The sequence below is a fragment of the Lutra lutra genome, chromosome 15 (assembly GCF_902655055.1).
Source record: "Lutra lutra chromosome 15, mLutLut1.2, whole genome shotgun sequence".
Taxonomy (NCBI): domain Eukaryota; kingdom Metazoa; phylum Chordata; class Mammalia; order Carnivora; family Mustelidae; genus Lutra; species Lutra lutra.
In genome coordinates this window covers 14815844-14831213 of record NC_062292.1, presented here as the reverse complement: position 1 = coordinate 14831213, position 15370 = coordinate 14815844, and the positions used below count along the sequence as shown (strand labels likewise).

At 46.9% G+C, this 15370-nt stretch overlaps 1 protein-coding gene across 1 annotated transcript in view; it reads right to left on the bottom strand.

Moving 5' to 3' along the window:
* The window catches only part of SMYD2 (SET and MYND domain containing 2), a 48321-nt gene extending 33914 nt beyond the window's left edge, over positions 1-14407 (bottom strand). Inside the window, exon 1 of the mRNA XM_047705315.1 lies at positions 14102-14407. Within this exon, the coding sequence (XP_047561271.1) occupies positions 14102-14274 (173 nt within the window). The 5' untranslated portion in view covers positions 14275-14407. The remainder of the gene's footprint in view (positions 1-14101) is intronic.
* Positions 14408-15370: the final 963 nt, after the last annotated feature.

Below are 15370 nucleotides of genomic sequence, written 5' to 3'. Positions count from 1 at the left end.
ATTTAGCAAGTAGGTAGCAGAATCAGAATCCACATGCTGAAGTACAGATTTCGCCTTCATCACTCAAGAACAGCCTTCCTTGAGTTACCACGACAGTCCTTCAGGGGGATCTACTACACGAAGCAGGAATCATCTACGTGTTTGGATAACCTAACAGTAGTAACAGAACATAAGGCCGTCTTTACTCTGTTGGCACAGCCTCCCGGTTCCACCGAGACCGGTTTCATGCCACTGTGCTCCAAAAACACAATGGGGAGAAGCCAGGATCATTTCTCAACATGAGATTTCGGGAGGGAGCACCCCCACAAAGAGGGTGTCTCAACCAACGGTGTGACGCAGTCATTGGTTTCACTTAAAATGCACTGGCGTGAAGTAACTGATAATCATATCAATTATAATCAATTATAACTGATTGTGTATTTGGTCTGTGGGAAGAAAGTCCTTCCCTGTCCTTCAGTACAATGCATCAAAGTGTTTCTCAGGCAGACAGATACTGGGCCAGTCCAAGCTGGGCCATGTCTGCTGGGAGCTGGGTGACAGGATGATACAGCTCTCACAAACTACCAAAAAGCTTTGCCTGGCTCTGGGGCAGACTGGCCTGTGTGTGCGCTCATTCGAGTAACTGCCTGCTCACATGCGAATGTTCTAGCTCACATCTTCCTGAGCCCGCCCGCCTTCAGAGCAGAGAAGGAGAAAAGCTAAAGCACTTCGTGATTGTGAAGAGCATCCAAACCTACTTTGATCTACTCCGGGTACGAGGGAAGTTCAGATGAGGTGGGATGGTGGCAGGAGAGGGCGCTCTGTTTCCCATACGCGGACACCTATGGGAACTCTATCTCCCTTCCACAGCTGGGGAGACAGGTAAACTTTTCAAAGTAAGCCTGATCGTTGAAACTCAAATTAAGAATTTGCTGCACTGGTACCTACATTGTGTGTATGTGTGTGTGCCTGAGAGAGGAAGGAAGGCACAGAGAGAGCTTCTCTGAGTGTCTGACTGTTGCTGACACAGATGCTGACCCAGAGAGAAACTTCATACGGGATCCATTTTCACTGTAGGAACACACAAGGCGTTCGGAATAAACTGTCTTCCTACAGAAGACACAGCCATAAACCCTGATCTGAATAGTCCAGGAGGTCTGGGGGAAAGACTGCAAAAACAAGGACGACAAAACTCCTCTCAGAGAAAGACTAACAAAGGTCACTTGAAGGAATAAACTGAAATCCCTCAAAAGGAATGGAACTCCAAGACAGAGAAGAGTGAATCGGTGCCTGGGGGAGGACCCAGCAGCTCCCAGTCCCTGGGTCTGTGCTGGGATTTTTGAAAACGCTCTCCAGGAGATTCTAATCAGCTTCCAGGAGGCAGAATCAGCAGCCCAGGCCTCTGGTAATCCTTTCGGGCTGAGTGTTTCTCCCGGGGCAGAAGCTGCTGACTAGTGTTGAAGTAATTCTCTGCAATGCAGACTCTTTGCGAGGTAACTCAGCCTAAGAATTATCGGCACATTCTGGATGTATTAGGTTGTTGAGCGACCTTGATGATGCATATTAAGGTGAGAATAAGGTGAGATGCATAATAAGGTAAGAGGCTGACACCGTATTTTCTAACTATGACAAGAAAGCATTTTAGAAGCCAGGTGCAAGCTTTAAAAAAGAGAGCTGAGACTTTTTTTTTTTTTTCTCCCTTTCCCCATCTACTCCTGATTCCTGGTTCACAATTTAGGGTGAATGTGAGGAGTCACTTCCCCACCTCTCGAGCTCAAATCCTCCTCCCTGTGCTTGAGGTGCCATGTGATCTTGGGCAAAGCACTTATCCTCTCTGGACCTTTTCCTCCATAAAGACGCAGTTCCAACCCCATAGGTTTGTTATGAAAATCACATGAGAAAATACAAGACGCGTGTCACCTTCACGTTCTACGTTAGCCTCCACTCTGGTTTTAAGTGGTTCTGAACTACTGAACTGTCTTCAGTCCAAACTCATTCAGACTCCTATTTGCAGATTTATGTTTCTAAAGTCTCTGTTTTACAGGCGAATTATCTACCCTGCTGTGAACGGAAGAACTCTTTGAACTTAAGAAACAATTCCATCCACAAAGGGAGGAGAGAAATGTTACAGCAAAGTGCAACTATCTGATTATCGGCGACTGGAAGAGAACGCAAAAGACACGCTCCTGTCATTTTCTGCTGGAGGAGACACACGCAGTGATTAATTTTCTTGCTTTTCAATTTGGAAGCCATGAAGATCAACAACTTAGAGATGTAATTAACAACTCCGGCTAGTTAATGCCTTGCCGCAGGTGCTGTTGGTCTAGATAAAAAGGATTTGATCCTGTAAGCTCCCCACTTTCTGCTACTGAAACGAATGCTTAGTGGGTTTCACCATGAAAGAAAAGGAGACTGGCATGGAGGGGGTTTGCAATAACAATTACTTTTAACTAACGGCGACAGAAGAAGTGACAAGTATGCTCTGTTGAACAGAGGCAGCCCCAGCCAAATGAAAAAGAGAAAAGGAAAAAAGCCCAGCGGCGCAATATAACTTCACCATGGGTTGAAATAAGACAATCAGAAACAAAGTTAGCCTCCCACCCAGAGAGAGTGGTTACACTAGCAAATTTTTATTTGAGAGAAATAAAAATTGGAGGAATTGTGGCGGAACCCTATTATAACCCTGGTCAGGGAATAAGGATAATACTAAGGCTATAGGTTTTTGTGTAATAGTGAAAGATGCTTCGCATACCACTTTAATCCACAATGTAACAGTGAAACGGACCCACGTGCAGCGGGGAGCTTCTTCCCAGAGCTGTGCTGAACCTTCCCCTTCGCACTGGGCTTTGTTCTGAGGCTTGTTAAAAGTTAGAGCCCGGGGCCTCTTGGGGAAGCAGGAGATATTTAGGGCAGGAAAGTAGCAACTAATAGCTTTTCCCAACTATTGGCACAGGAGCCATGATTTACAAGGAGGACACCGGGAGGGCAAAAAAACGGTTGGCCTTTCTAGAACATGTCACAGGGCAAGGTGGAATAATGGAGGTTTGAAGGGCAGACATTTTCAGCTCTAAGTTCTGGGGCTCTCCAGTGGGTACAGTTAATAATACAGCGCTGTATACCTGAACGTTGCTAAGAGGAGATCGTAAGCATTCCCACCACACACACCTAAAAGTAGGTGTGCGAGGTGATACGTTAATTACCCCAACCTTAGTAGGCACTCCACAATGTGTATCGAGTTATCGTGTTGTATACTTTAAATATATACAATTATATTTGCCCATTATCCCTCAATAAAATCCAACAGAATCTTGTAAGATGACTCCACACATCACAGATTCCGTAAAAGTCAGCTCAGCAATGAAAAGAGAAAAAAGGATGACACTGATTTAGGATTTGTTGTAATGCGGGCTCTGGTGGAGATGAAATGTCTTTGTCTTAGAAAGAAAAAGAGATTCACGAAGCTTATGGACAGAGGCGGGAGATACTCAGGCTAAGAACGGGGAACACGAAGTCACTCTGGGCAGCCGCTGGGTGAGGCCAGCACGCCGACCTCAGCGTGCGGGCCCTGCTGGACCCCCAGCAGTTGAGCCTGCCCAAGGAAGGCCGAAAGTACGGACTTTCAAAACCTAGCATTTTCATTTAGAAACATGTTCTACCTTAACTTCTGTGCCAGATCCGAATGACACTTCCTTGCTGTTCTATCTTTTACTTCTGACGCCCACTGACTGGGACATCGAAAGGAAGGAAAACAATGGATGCCTTTCTTTTTCACTCCCTCTCTCATAAAGGAACGGATAATAAATAACATCCACCATTTCCTACGGGGCTTCAGTAAGTGACAGATGTTATCCTCGGTTCTTTGTAATCAATACCAGGAATATTGGATTCCCCTGCGACCGCGGTTGCCCTCGCTTCTGTGAGGAGGTGAAGAGACCTGTCCAAAACGCCAAGGTGAGTCAATATCAAGGAAAAGGACAAAGCCAAAGGCATATCAATTTAACTATTTAAAAACTCAAGCTGTTCCTAACAATACTGCTCACGTCAACATTCTGGCCACAAAGTAAGGGAAAAAAGAAATGTAAAAATACCTTCATAACCTATTGCTAAATGTGAATTCCAGAACAGAGGTCAGGCCTTCTGCAGCCAAACATGAGCATGAACTCCGCACCCAACAAACAGGTGACCTGCTCTCAATCCTACCTACAAGAAAACACACCTTTTAAAACTGCTTGCAGGAGAATTTTAATAGGTGACCCACACTCATCCCTTTGGCTCTATTTTCCTATAGACAATAAAAAACTGAAATGCCAGTCTGTTGGGGTGAACGACTCCACTGTGGACTATACCTTGAGAACTCAAGGTTATCAGCTACTGTTTGAACAGATTTAACAGACATTTTTCCTTCAATCTCTGTTGATTCCGTTTGTATTTCTGAAGTAAAAACCTTTTATGTACTATAAAACTTCGTACATGAAGCAGGAAATAGGTTAATCCAACTTAGCCAAGTAAGTTCTGTTCAGAAAGTATCATTTTCTCTGTGTAAAATATTGTACCAGGCTCTGAGGAATGATATTTTTATAATAGTTGAGCAATTTGGGGACAGAGGACAGAGGCCCTACCTTCATGCAAATGGTGGTAAATATAAATTTCAGGAAAATGACTCAGCATCCAAATGGCCTAAACGACACAGAATTGAGAGCAGGAAGCCACTCCTAGGACTGAACTCTGTAAGGACACAGAATTTGGAGTACTACGGAGAAAGCTGTCTTACTGATTTCTGAAGCCCCAGGGTTAGAACACGATGCCTAGAATAGCAAGAGTGCTCAAAAAATGTAAATAGTCAACTACCGTAAATATAAAATAGTAAAAAAATAAAACGAAGGGATTTATGGGCTGAAGTATTTAAGGGGAGCCTCATAAAAACTGCAGTTTCCGCTAGATCTCCCTTGAGAATGAGGAGACTCGGGAGGCGACGCTAGGGAAGGGAATCACGCGGAGAAAAGCACTCGTGGTTACAGATGGGCGAAAGGAAGAATGCAGAATGACAGGGCACCACTGCGTCGCGGGGTACTGGAAAGACCACCCAGATTGTGTTTAGGGTGTGAGTTGGAGGGCGGGGAGGGATAACGCCGGTGAGTGTGGGAAGGGCACTTAATTCGGAGGAGCAAGACAGTCAAGATTCTATCCCGAAGAAAACAGAGATCCGGGAAGGGTTCTGCGAGTGTCTGTAAGTCCTAAGGATGAGGATGAGCAGTTATATATCTAGATCAGTGAAGAGGCCTCGTCCAAGGAGCCACTAGGAAAATAAGCTACAGATACGAGACTGTTCGTTTCATTATTGTTGACTAAGGTAACAGAGAGACAGGCCTGGGGTGGCACAGATGAATGAGATCTGGTTCCCACTCAGGAGCAAGTGTGCCCAAGGAAGTATTTGACAAGGTGCCCTGGGAGCGAAGACAAAGGGAGCTACTCCAGCCTGCCAAAATCAGGACAGACTTCTAACCTGAGAACTAGCCAGGCAAAGAGGGACAAGCAGGAGAGAGATGCTGTGTATTTGCGTACACCTGTGTGTGTGTGTGTGTGTGTGGGTGTGTGACTGCAGGAGTGAACCAAATCCTGCAGAGCAAGTGGGACGCAACCCTCACTCCTGAACCTCGCCCTGGGGGGCTCCCCCACCCCTCCTTCCTAGCCCCTGCCCCCAGTCCTACCAGGGCCATTCTCTGAAGATACACAGATAGAGAAGATGGAGGTGAGCTTCTTGCCCTGCTCTAAATCTAGAAAATACTTAGTAACTGGGTATTTTGGAAGGCCTGAACATGTGTGGAAATAAGTTAAATACTGAATGGAATAAATAGATTGCTTCTAAATTCCAAATTTGTAAAACTGCAAGTTTCTAAGGTGAAAAAAATCTTATATAAAGTTTTCCTTCAAGTGATCGTTAGAAATATTTACTCAGGTGTATGATGAGTACACTAAATTTCATTAACTCCCCCCCCAAAAAAAAGTCTACCCAAAGCAGCAGCTGTTTTGACACAATGTGGGGAAGTTACCGTTTCATTAGACCTCGGTATGTGATCAAGCCTCACCCTGAGTTTGCTGAAGTCATGACCTAGGGTGTGCGGTTAAACATTCTGATTCCCTAAATGGCCTTTATGACATACATGGATTATCAGTTTTCAACCAAAGAGAAGTGAGAAGAAGAAAATACTCAACCCCCACACCTGTCTTCAACAACAACAACAATGCTGAAACCTCACAATGTTCAAGGCACTGTGGCTAACGTAAAGAGGAGAAAAACCTGCTAGAAGAGAAGCTCCGTGGTGGTAGGGATTTTTATTCCTTTTCTTCACATTGTTTCTAGGGACCGAGAACCCAGTGACTGTTCCACAGATATAAATATTTGTTGAATATATTAAAAATCAAATCCCTGATCTCAAGGAGTTTACCATCTGCTCCTAATTAAATGTCTCTTACTGTTGAGGTCTGAAGGCCACGGGAGGCTATCACTACAAACAGATTTGTGCAACTGACGGGAAAGAGCTTTCTCGGGGCACAAGGACGAGTGTTTCCTATACAAGCATCATCATGGTGAGGGAAACCGACAAAGTGTGAGCCCAGAACCCACGTCCCTGAAGGGTCTTTCCTGGTACTCCAAGCCTGGTACTCCAAGCCTGGAGAGAAAAGGTGCCTCCTGTCCAAGGTCTTTTCATTTTGCCACAAATTGTGATAGAACTCTCTTCAAGTGCCAGGCTAGAAAAGATTTTTTTATTTGGCTCTGATGAAAACCTGTGTCCTGTTGGTCAGCCAGATTTTCTCACCACTTCCCTCCCCCAGGATATGCCTCTGTCTTCAAGGCCTGGCGTAAAATTCACTTCTCTGGTGAGTTGCCTTTATTTCTCCTCTTCTGCATGGTGAGTCGGGATCCCCTGGGCACCAACACACCTCGTATTACCAGAATGCACTTGCCGATACATGCCACTGTCTTAGCTCTCACCCTACCAAGCGCTCATTTCGGATTCCAGGGACTAGAAACTTGCCAAAGAGCAGCAATTACAAAGTCTCAGACCCCCTCTTCCTATAAAAGTGACTTGAATCTATTTTAATAATATGCATGCATTATTTCCACTTAGTCATCTGAAACCCTCCACTTAGTGTGCAAGAGTCACCAGATTTTATGTTAATATATTGGCACAAGGAGCTCCGTACTATTTTTAAACTTTTGATTGAAGAAGCAGCTGGGGCACAGCTGGATTCTCAGCGAATGTACGGACTAGAAAGATAAGTTGTTTCCTGAGCCCTCAAGACTTTTTGGTATTATTTTCCTGCGAAATTGCATATTTCTGTCCTTCAGAGTAGTCTTGAAGAGATCGGATTTCCTTCTGTTCTATTGTGTTGGTGTGAACGCCTTTGCAATTGAAAAGGAGGCCTCTGAGGGTGGTAGGAACAGAGTCAGCAGAAGTTGCACAAAGTGAGGTGTGTGGCTTTGTGACTGGTTAGAGCACCCGTGCTAATGAGGCCAAGGTCACAGGTTCAATCCCTGAAAAGGCAGTGACTTCAATCAATTCTCTGCTAGAGCTCTGCACCCCTAAAGTACCACAGATTTGCTAGAAATCCAAAGATGTGAAGTTGGGGATGTGGGTGGGAAAGGGGAGGCTGACTGAGAGGCTGACAATGTCAGTCCTCTTGAGATGGGACAGAAACTTCTAGTCCCAGCACTGGCTGCTCTCTGGGGGAAAGGGGCCAGCACAGGGTGGCCTCACCCAGGGAACTGCTACAGAAAACCACAGAGCTGCCAGGCTCACCAAGGGCTCAAAGTCTGAGTGTGGTCAAGTACAACCAGGGCACCCGGTTGTTAAGTCTAGTTCCCTGGTGATGATCAAGACGTACATATTCAATGGCAAACCCAGAGAGGGGCTCTGTGAGAGGGGCAGGACATGAGAACGGGGAATCAGTAACAGAGGGGAAATTCCTCTAAACCCAACTGGCCTTACACCGAGCAGATGAAGCTTGCCTGGAACTGAGAAAGGATGACTTCACTCTACATCTGAGGTCCAAAGAAAAGAAAAAAAAAAAAAAAAGAGGTACAGGTGTGGGGATGGGAGATGACTTTAGATATTAATGACTCTAAGAACATAAAGGATATTTATAATTACTGATTGCCTCCTTAGGAAGCAAAGTGGCATAAAACTGTAATTAGTTCATAATTCCTTATATAGACAAGAAAAAGAAAAAGGGCTATTAACCTAAGGCAAAAGAGGTAAGTCAAAAGCACCCAAATAAAGTAGATGAGGTGCAACGGCTGGCCAGGTTGGTCGAGCATGTGACTCTTGATCTCAGGGTTGTGGGTTCGAGCCCCACACTGGGTGTAGAGATTAACAATAAAATCTTAAAAACACACACCCACCAAAATAAAGTAGAAACCTTCTTTGCCATTTAAGTTCTAAAATAGGCAACTTTGCAGCCTGCGTTCTCACTGATTCAGAGTTCCCCTGAACATCAGCACCTACCAAACTACACCTTTGGGTACTGGATCCTTCGAAAGAAATTTAAAACAGGTCTTCGTATTTCTTAAAGAACCTGCTGACTGATGGTGGGTAATCTGCTTGTCCCACAGGAATACCACCCGAGGCCTCCTAGCATAGCTGCACCATGTATTTTATTTCCAAACCTAAACAAATGAACTTGGCACCAAGTTCTGGGGAAAGAATATGTTGAAGAAAAAGAAATCTACTCTGATACTGTCCTACCAGCCAGAGAAACAAACGTTTAACGTAGGTATAAAGACTTGGGCAACAAACTCATCTTAGTTCTAGCTGAATATTTTTAAATATTCTAAGCCCATAAAAGGACCAAAGCCTTGTGTTCTTTTTACATTTTCTTATGTAATAATTGATACCTACAAAAAACACATACAGCTCTTTATGCAAATTCCAAGACACTGTAATAAAGACATTTCTGAACCCACAGCGGCCTAAGCTATGTATTGAAGGATACTCAATCAATTTATTTGTTCAAGGTTTAGAAATGTTAGTTTGTTGCACTACCTATTGAGGGAAGGGGAAGCAAAAGAAAAGAGGTAATAAAAACAGCACTCACTCCAGGAGAAATCAGAGTGAATACGTCCCAGTGTCCAGGGATGAAGCACATAGTGGATTCAGGCCAAAAGGGGTAGGGGAAGGAAAACCATACTCGGAATAGGAAGGCGTGGCTCAGTCCGTGAAGGACACAGAAGATACTCAATAAACATCTGACCAAAAATATGTGAAATTCAAAGGAACCACTTCAACTCTCTGACACACAGCTTTTTCCATTGTGCGATGGGTCCCCTACACAAGCCATCCTTGGGAGGATCAAAAGAAGAATGTATCTGGAAATGCTTTATGAGCTGCAAAGAACAACATGATTTTAAGGAATGTCATTTTATGGGATCTTCAGATATTTTTGACTGAGAGATTTTGTGCGATTGCTTTCGGGAAGGAAAGGTATTAGATGGTGGTTTTAACTCACTAGGGTTTGAACTTCACTTCAGCATATCCTGCTGCTGTTCTGTCTCTTTCATGTCAAATCATTTCCAACCGTACAGCTTGGTCCCAGAGCCCCTGTAAGCCCTAACAGGAATTATGATCCCTGCATATGAAAAATACGTGTGTCATGGTGCTTGCCACAACTAAAGTCTTAAAGGACTGCTCTGGGCCATACCTGAATCACACAAAAATTAAAGAGCAGAGAGGACCCATGACAGGCTTGCTATGCAAAAAATTCTGTTTGCCTCCATTTCTCTTCGCAAATATTTGCTTAATCTCACGGCAAAAGACTATTAGAGCATCTCAGCACTTTGGAGCTACAAAAGGCTCTTAAAGAAAAAAAAAGAGGTTTACCTAAGTAGGTTCATCATATCATTTCCATTAGGTTTGCGGGGGGAGGGTAATCCATTATATTCTGGGGGACTTGGAGGCTGAGAACTGCTGCTCTTAGCTCGGGATGAATGCGCCATCTGAAGAATGACTCTACTGACCAACAATTTCCAGTATTTCCTTCCTGGTAGACCCCCGCCCACCAACCCCACCATGATAAAAACATCCCTGACCTTGCAATATTTTATCACCCTCCGTAACAATTAGCACAAGCGAGACCATCAGGCGGACTGTGACAGCTTACTCTGTGCTAGGACTATACTAAGCCTTTGACTTCTGTCTCCTGTAATTCTCATGTAGCTCTGGAGGCAGGCATTCACGGGAGCACAGTAAACATAAAGGAACCTAGTTGTTCAAAGACATAACATCAGGAAGGGAGGAAGCCAGAACTGAAACCAAGTCAATCTGGCACCCAAGTTTCTGCCTTTCTGTCTCTAAATAAATGAAAAACTTGAAATACTCTAATATGGAAAGTTGACAACATAATGTCTCATTACCTGATGTACAGATAGCTGAATTCTGTTTTATCGATGTAAATTTTAAGAAGAAATATGTTCTCTGTATATTTCAATCTTACTACCCATTTAAAAAAATACTTGTGAAAAGGAGGGACTTCTCTATTAGAGCATGTGTCTAATTTTTCACTCAAAAAGCAAGATAATTTGAGAACATTCAAAGTCAGTTGTCCCCTTAGAGACGGTACAATTCTCAGAGAATGTTCTGGAAATAAACAGCAGCCCTGGGGATGCCCCCCCATCTGGGGTGAGACTTTAGTTGGTCAGCCCCAGGGTTCATCAGAGAACCTTAAGGTTTCTTAAGAAAACCGCAGCAAGAGTTCCTGCCTCTTAACGCCAGTTAAAATCGACTAAGTATTACTTTGACAGTCTTGTAACACAATGCGTTAGATAGGATGAATAGTCCTACAGAATAAATCTGTGAAACGCCACATCTTTACTACTTCTGAAACAGGACATCTCAATCATACTGTTTGCTCATGCGAGCATTTTAATTTTTAAAACCACTTTGAGTGAGCCAGGCATGACACAAATTTCCTGAAATTGTGTTCTAACAGCTCTATTGCAAGGAGGCTAAGTGGGCCTTCCTATTTTTACCCCATACTCAGAATAAGCTAACAAAAAAGGTAATGTTCTTGCCCTTAAGTGATCCATGAGCCAAGAAAAGAAAAGATCAAGAGAGAGACATCTTCCCACCTGAGGAATTGCACACAGAATGAATATTGAGATAGAACACTGGTTTACAGCAGATTTTTCCTTTTGAGACAAATAACAAAGTGTTAAAATATGTTGAATACTAAGTATGAAATATAACATAAAATTATATATTGTTATCTGTTATATTAAAATAGAACATAAAATTATCTGCCATAGAAAGGTGACCAATGGCTGAAAAAAGGTGTGTGTGTGTGTGTGTGTGTACAAGATGTATCTAGCAGGTGTGATAGGGGCAGCTCCCAACTGGAAAACATATTTTTAGGAGTTGCCCTCTAGCAGTTGAGGTGAGATAAATACCCTCCCAAGTATCACCCACCCAACTGAGTAAATGTGGACAAATTTAAAATTCCCAGAAACAAACCTCTGTCTGAATTGTGCCAACAAGAATCCCATTCCACTGGGACCTGCGAAACTTCCATTTTTCGATTTATAGAACTTATTACTGCAGAAATCACCTATTTGCCTTCAAAATAAGTTAAGCCCAAATATCATTAATAGGACAAGGAGAACTCCCAGTGGCTCACTTATCTTAAACAGTATCGTTTATGCTAAACATGAAAGACATGAAAAGATAAGTAGTAGTTTTTTTTTTTCCTAGCACACGAAAGGATAAGAAGTAGTCTGGGTTTGTTTTTTTTTTTTCCTGTCGGGGAGGGGCGGGTGGGGTTGGGTGGGGAAGTAGCAGATTTTAGCCTGTATACTTCAATATTTGCCAATTCTATTCCTACTCTACTTGAAACTCCAGGAGACATATATGTGTTCTAGTACAGCTGGACAGACTCGTTTGTTCTTGGACATGATCAAATAGTTGACAGAGAAAATGGTGCAAAACCTAGGAGAACGACCTAACCACTAATTCTAAACTAATCGAATGGTGTACAAGGATATTTCCAATTTCATAGATATTGTGGTATCACTATTTCCTGTCTTGTTATTCTAGTTGATTTCAAATGACTCGTTAGAGAGAAGAAATGAACTGTGGGCGTTACCAGCCCATGCACCTGAGCCAAACAGAGGGACGTGGTGGGGGTGGGGACAGAGGCAGTGGTAGGGCCCCAGTGCAAGCAGCAGCCCTGGGGAGAGGTCTAAGACACGGGTTAACGGCCCTACCAAATGTTATTCAGAAAAAAGGAGAAACAAAGCAGGCTCTGTCACATAGGGCCGGGTGCTTTGTGGAGCTACATCTGGCCCTACATTACTGTTCTAAGGTTGGGGGCGTATACAGTAGGTACAGTCAGGACACTCACAGCTAAAAAGAAACATCTCTCAGCTCCACTTCTCCCCCTCTGAACCCGAGGGATTTGATCTCTAATTCGTTGGAGGCGTGCACTGGTAATACCATCTGAGTACCTACTATGTGCCCGGCACCGTGGTCTTCTCTCCTAGGACGGACTTCAGGAATCACCAGGATTCCTGATGGAAGGAAGCACCTTCCGTGCTGGGTGACCCCGCTTTGCTCCTGCCACTCCAGACACCCACACTGCTTCAGACTCCGAGCCACAGCGAGGCTCAGAAGATCAAGGGACCAGTCACAGCAGCCTTTTTAACTTTGGGAAAACCCAATGCTCACTTCACTCAAACGTTGCAAAGTGGTGCCATGACCCTTTAGCTCTTGACTCACCAATTCAAAGAGCCACATCACATACAGCCCTTAAGCTGCCCACGGCATGATTCTGCGTCTAGTGCCTTTCCGGGTCCCCCCAAGCGGAAGACAGTTCTGGCAGGGAGTCTGGGCAAGATTACTATAATATTTAGCCTTTGTCCCTTCTTTTGCTATGTCTTATCATAGAATAAGGCACACAAGTCTGGGAAACTGGGTACTTTGGTGTATGTTGGACTTGAGACCTGTACTCCAAAGGTACCTGTGGGACCTCAGGTCAGTGCAGTCTGATCCAAGAAGCTCCATTTCAAAGATGAAGAAACTGAGATTCAAAATAAAGGAGGGTCCATTCTTCAGAGTGGTGGAAGGTGGGGTACACATGTAATTCAACGCCATGCTTCCCGTCTCTGGAATTTTACTGAGCACCTACCTAGTAGGAAATGGGCAGAACTGAAGAGGTCAGATTTCATTCCCCCACCTATTGGGGTGACTATAGATACACAACCACACTTCCAATCTGAGCATTAGTTTTCTCGCTTGTAAAATGGAGAAAGTGTATTGGGCTGGTGATTTCTAATGCCCCTCAGGTCTGAAACTGTCATAAGGCTTAAGGGTGTAAACATGTGTGGACGTGGATGAATATATACGCATAGAAACGAACGTAGATGTACGTGTGTATATGTGTACACGTGACGTGCGGCAATTAAATACTATCTCCTACCACACATTTTGCCTAATTCCCTCCGAGACCACGTTTTCAAAATCCCAAGCCAAGGCTCGGTGCGTCCCATCAGCGCAGCCCGTCAGAGTCCGGGGTTGTGCAGTCAGTACTCCTCTGGCTTCTCTCCAAACACAAGTGCCCAGTGAGAAGGAAGAGGAGGAGCCGCGTACTTCACACGAAATGTTAAGTGTCACTAAGTTCCCTGGAGGGAACGGCAGGTCTGCGGCGGCGGGGCGGGCGGGCGGCGAGGGGAGCACAGAACATGCCGCAGGAAGCGCGGGTTAAAGGTGAGCGGCTGTGGCTGCCCGAACCTGGGGCCGAGCCTGCAATGCACCAAGTGAGCAGCGCGTGCCTGGGGTTGGAACAAGCCTGGCTCCGCGCCCCTGTCGGGGCCGAGGACCCTGCACTCCCGGGGGAGCCCATCCAGCGTGAGCAACTCGGCAAATGGGCCGTGCAGGGCGTGCGGCGGGCCCTCGGCGGCTCTGTCCCAGCGCACGTGGCACGGCCCGCGCGCGGTGAGAGCGCGCCGCCCTCCCGCCCGCGCGGCCGCCGCCCCAACCGCCGGCGCTAGGACCCTGCGCGCCCCGCGCACTTCCTCCCGCCGCGGTCCGAGCCGCCGCCGCGGCGCCCCCGCCCGCCCGCGCCGCCGCCCTACCTGGCGAAGCAGTACTCGCAGTGGTTGCCCCGCTCGTTGACCGTGAGCACGTAGGCGTAGGCCGGGCAGGAGAAGAGCAAGTCCCCCACGTGGAAGGACTGCAGGGCCCGCAGCCCCCGGCCCTTGCCCGGGCTGCAGAAGCGCTCCAGGCCGCCGTCGCCCGCGGCCCTCATGCCGGCAGCGGGGCGGGGCTGGCGGGCCCGGCGCGGAGGGGCGCCCGGAGCGGCGGCTCCCCGCGAGCTGTAATTGGAGAAGCGTCACCCAGAGCCACGGCGCGGGGGGAGGGCGGGCAGGGAAGCCGCCGGAGACGCGGCGGCGGCCACTGCTCCCCGGAAGGGAGGCCGGCCCCGCCCGGCCCTCGCGCGCCCCCGGGGGAGGGGAGAGGGAGGGGGAGCGGCCCGGCTGCCCCGCCCCGCCCCGCCCGCGGGACCCTCGGCGGCCCGCCCGGCACGCGCTCGGGGCGCTTCCGGTGTGGCGGCGACGGCCACTGCCGCCGCGGAGGCTCCTGGCGGCCGGGCGCGAGGCGGCTGCGCCTCGGCGGCGTTTCCGCGGGGAGAGCGGACGGTGGCCCCACTCCCGTGGGCGAGTGGGGTCGCCGCGCGTAGCCGGGACCCAAGGCCTCCCCGGACAGGCCGCCTGGCCCCCACGGTGACCCATCCTCGGCACATCCAAAGGGACCAAGATGTTCCCCAACCTTCTGTATCCTGTCCTCGTCAGAGCCTCTGGAAGGGGTCACCGGAACCCCGGGGAGGAAGAGTGTGCGGTCGGGGCCTAGGGTTAAAGGGCGCTTTCCCGAGGTTAAAGGCTTTTAAACCTCGTGAGGCTTTAGACCTTCCAGGGAGTCTCCGGAGTGTCGGGTGGGAACGTTTGCCCGTGGAAGTTAATTATGCGGGCCGCAGATGAAAAGTCCCGTCAGCTCTGCTTCCAAGAGACTTCTCTTCGCCCAGCAGGCAGGAGATGAGCTTGCCTTCAAGAAACTTCCACTCTTCTAGGGGTCCAAAGGCCATGCTGCGGCCAGAACGCTAGGCTGGAATTTGCAGTGGTTTTAATCGCTTGGACCACTCACCGTGATCTTAGGAAAGTCCATTTGGTTATGAGTCACACAGAGGACTTGAGATCTCTATAGGTCCTAGAACAGTACTTAGCACATAAGTCCGATACGCAAGCAGCTGTTGGCAGGACGCATATGAGAAAGGAGGGTGTAGTCTGTGTTCCAAGAAGGACCGAGTAAGGACTGAAATTGATGTGCGTGCAGTAAAAACTCTTAAA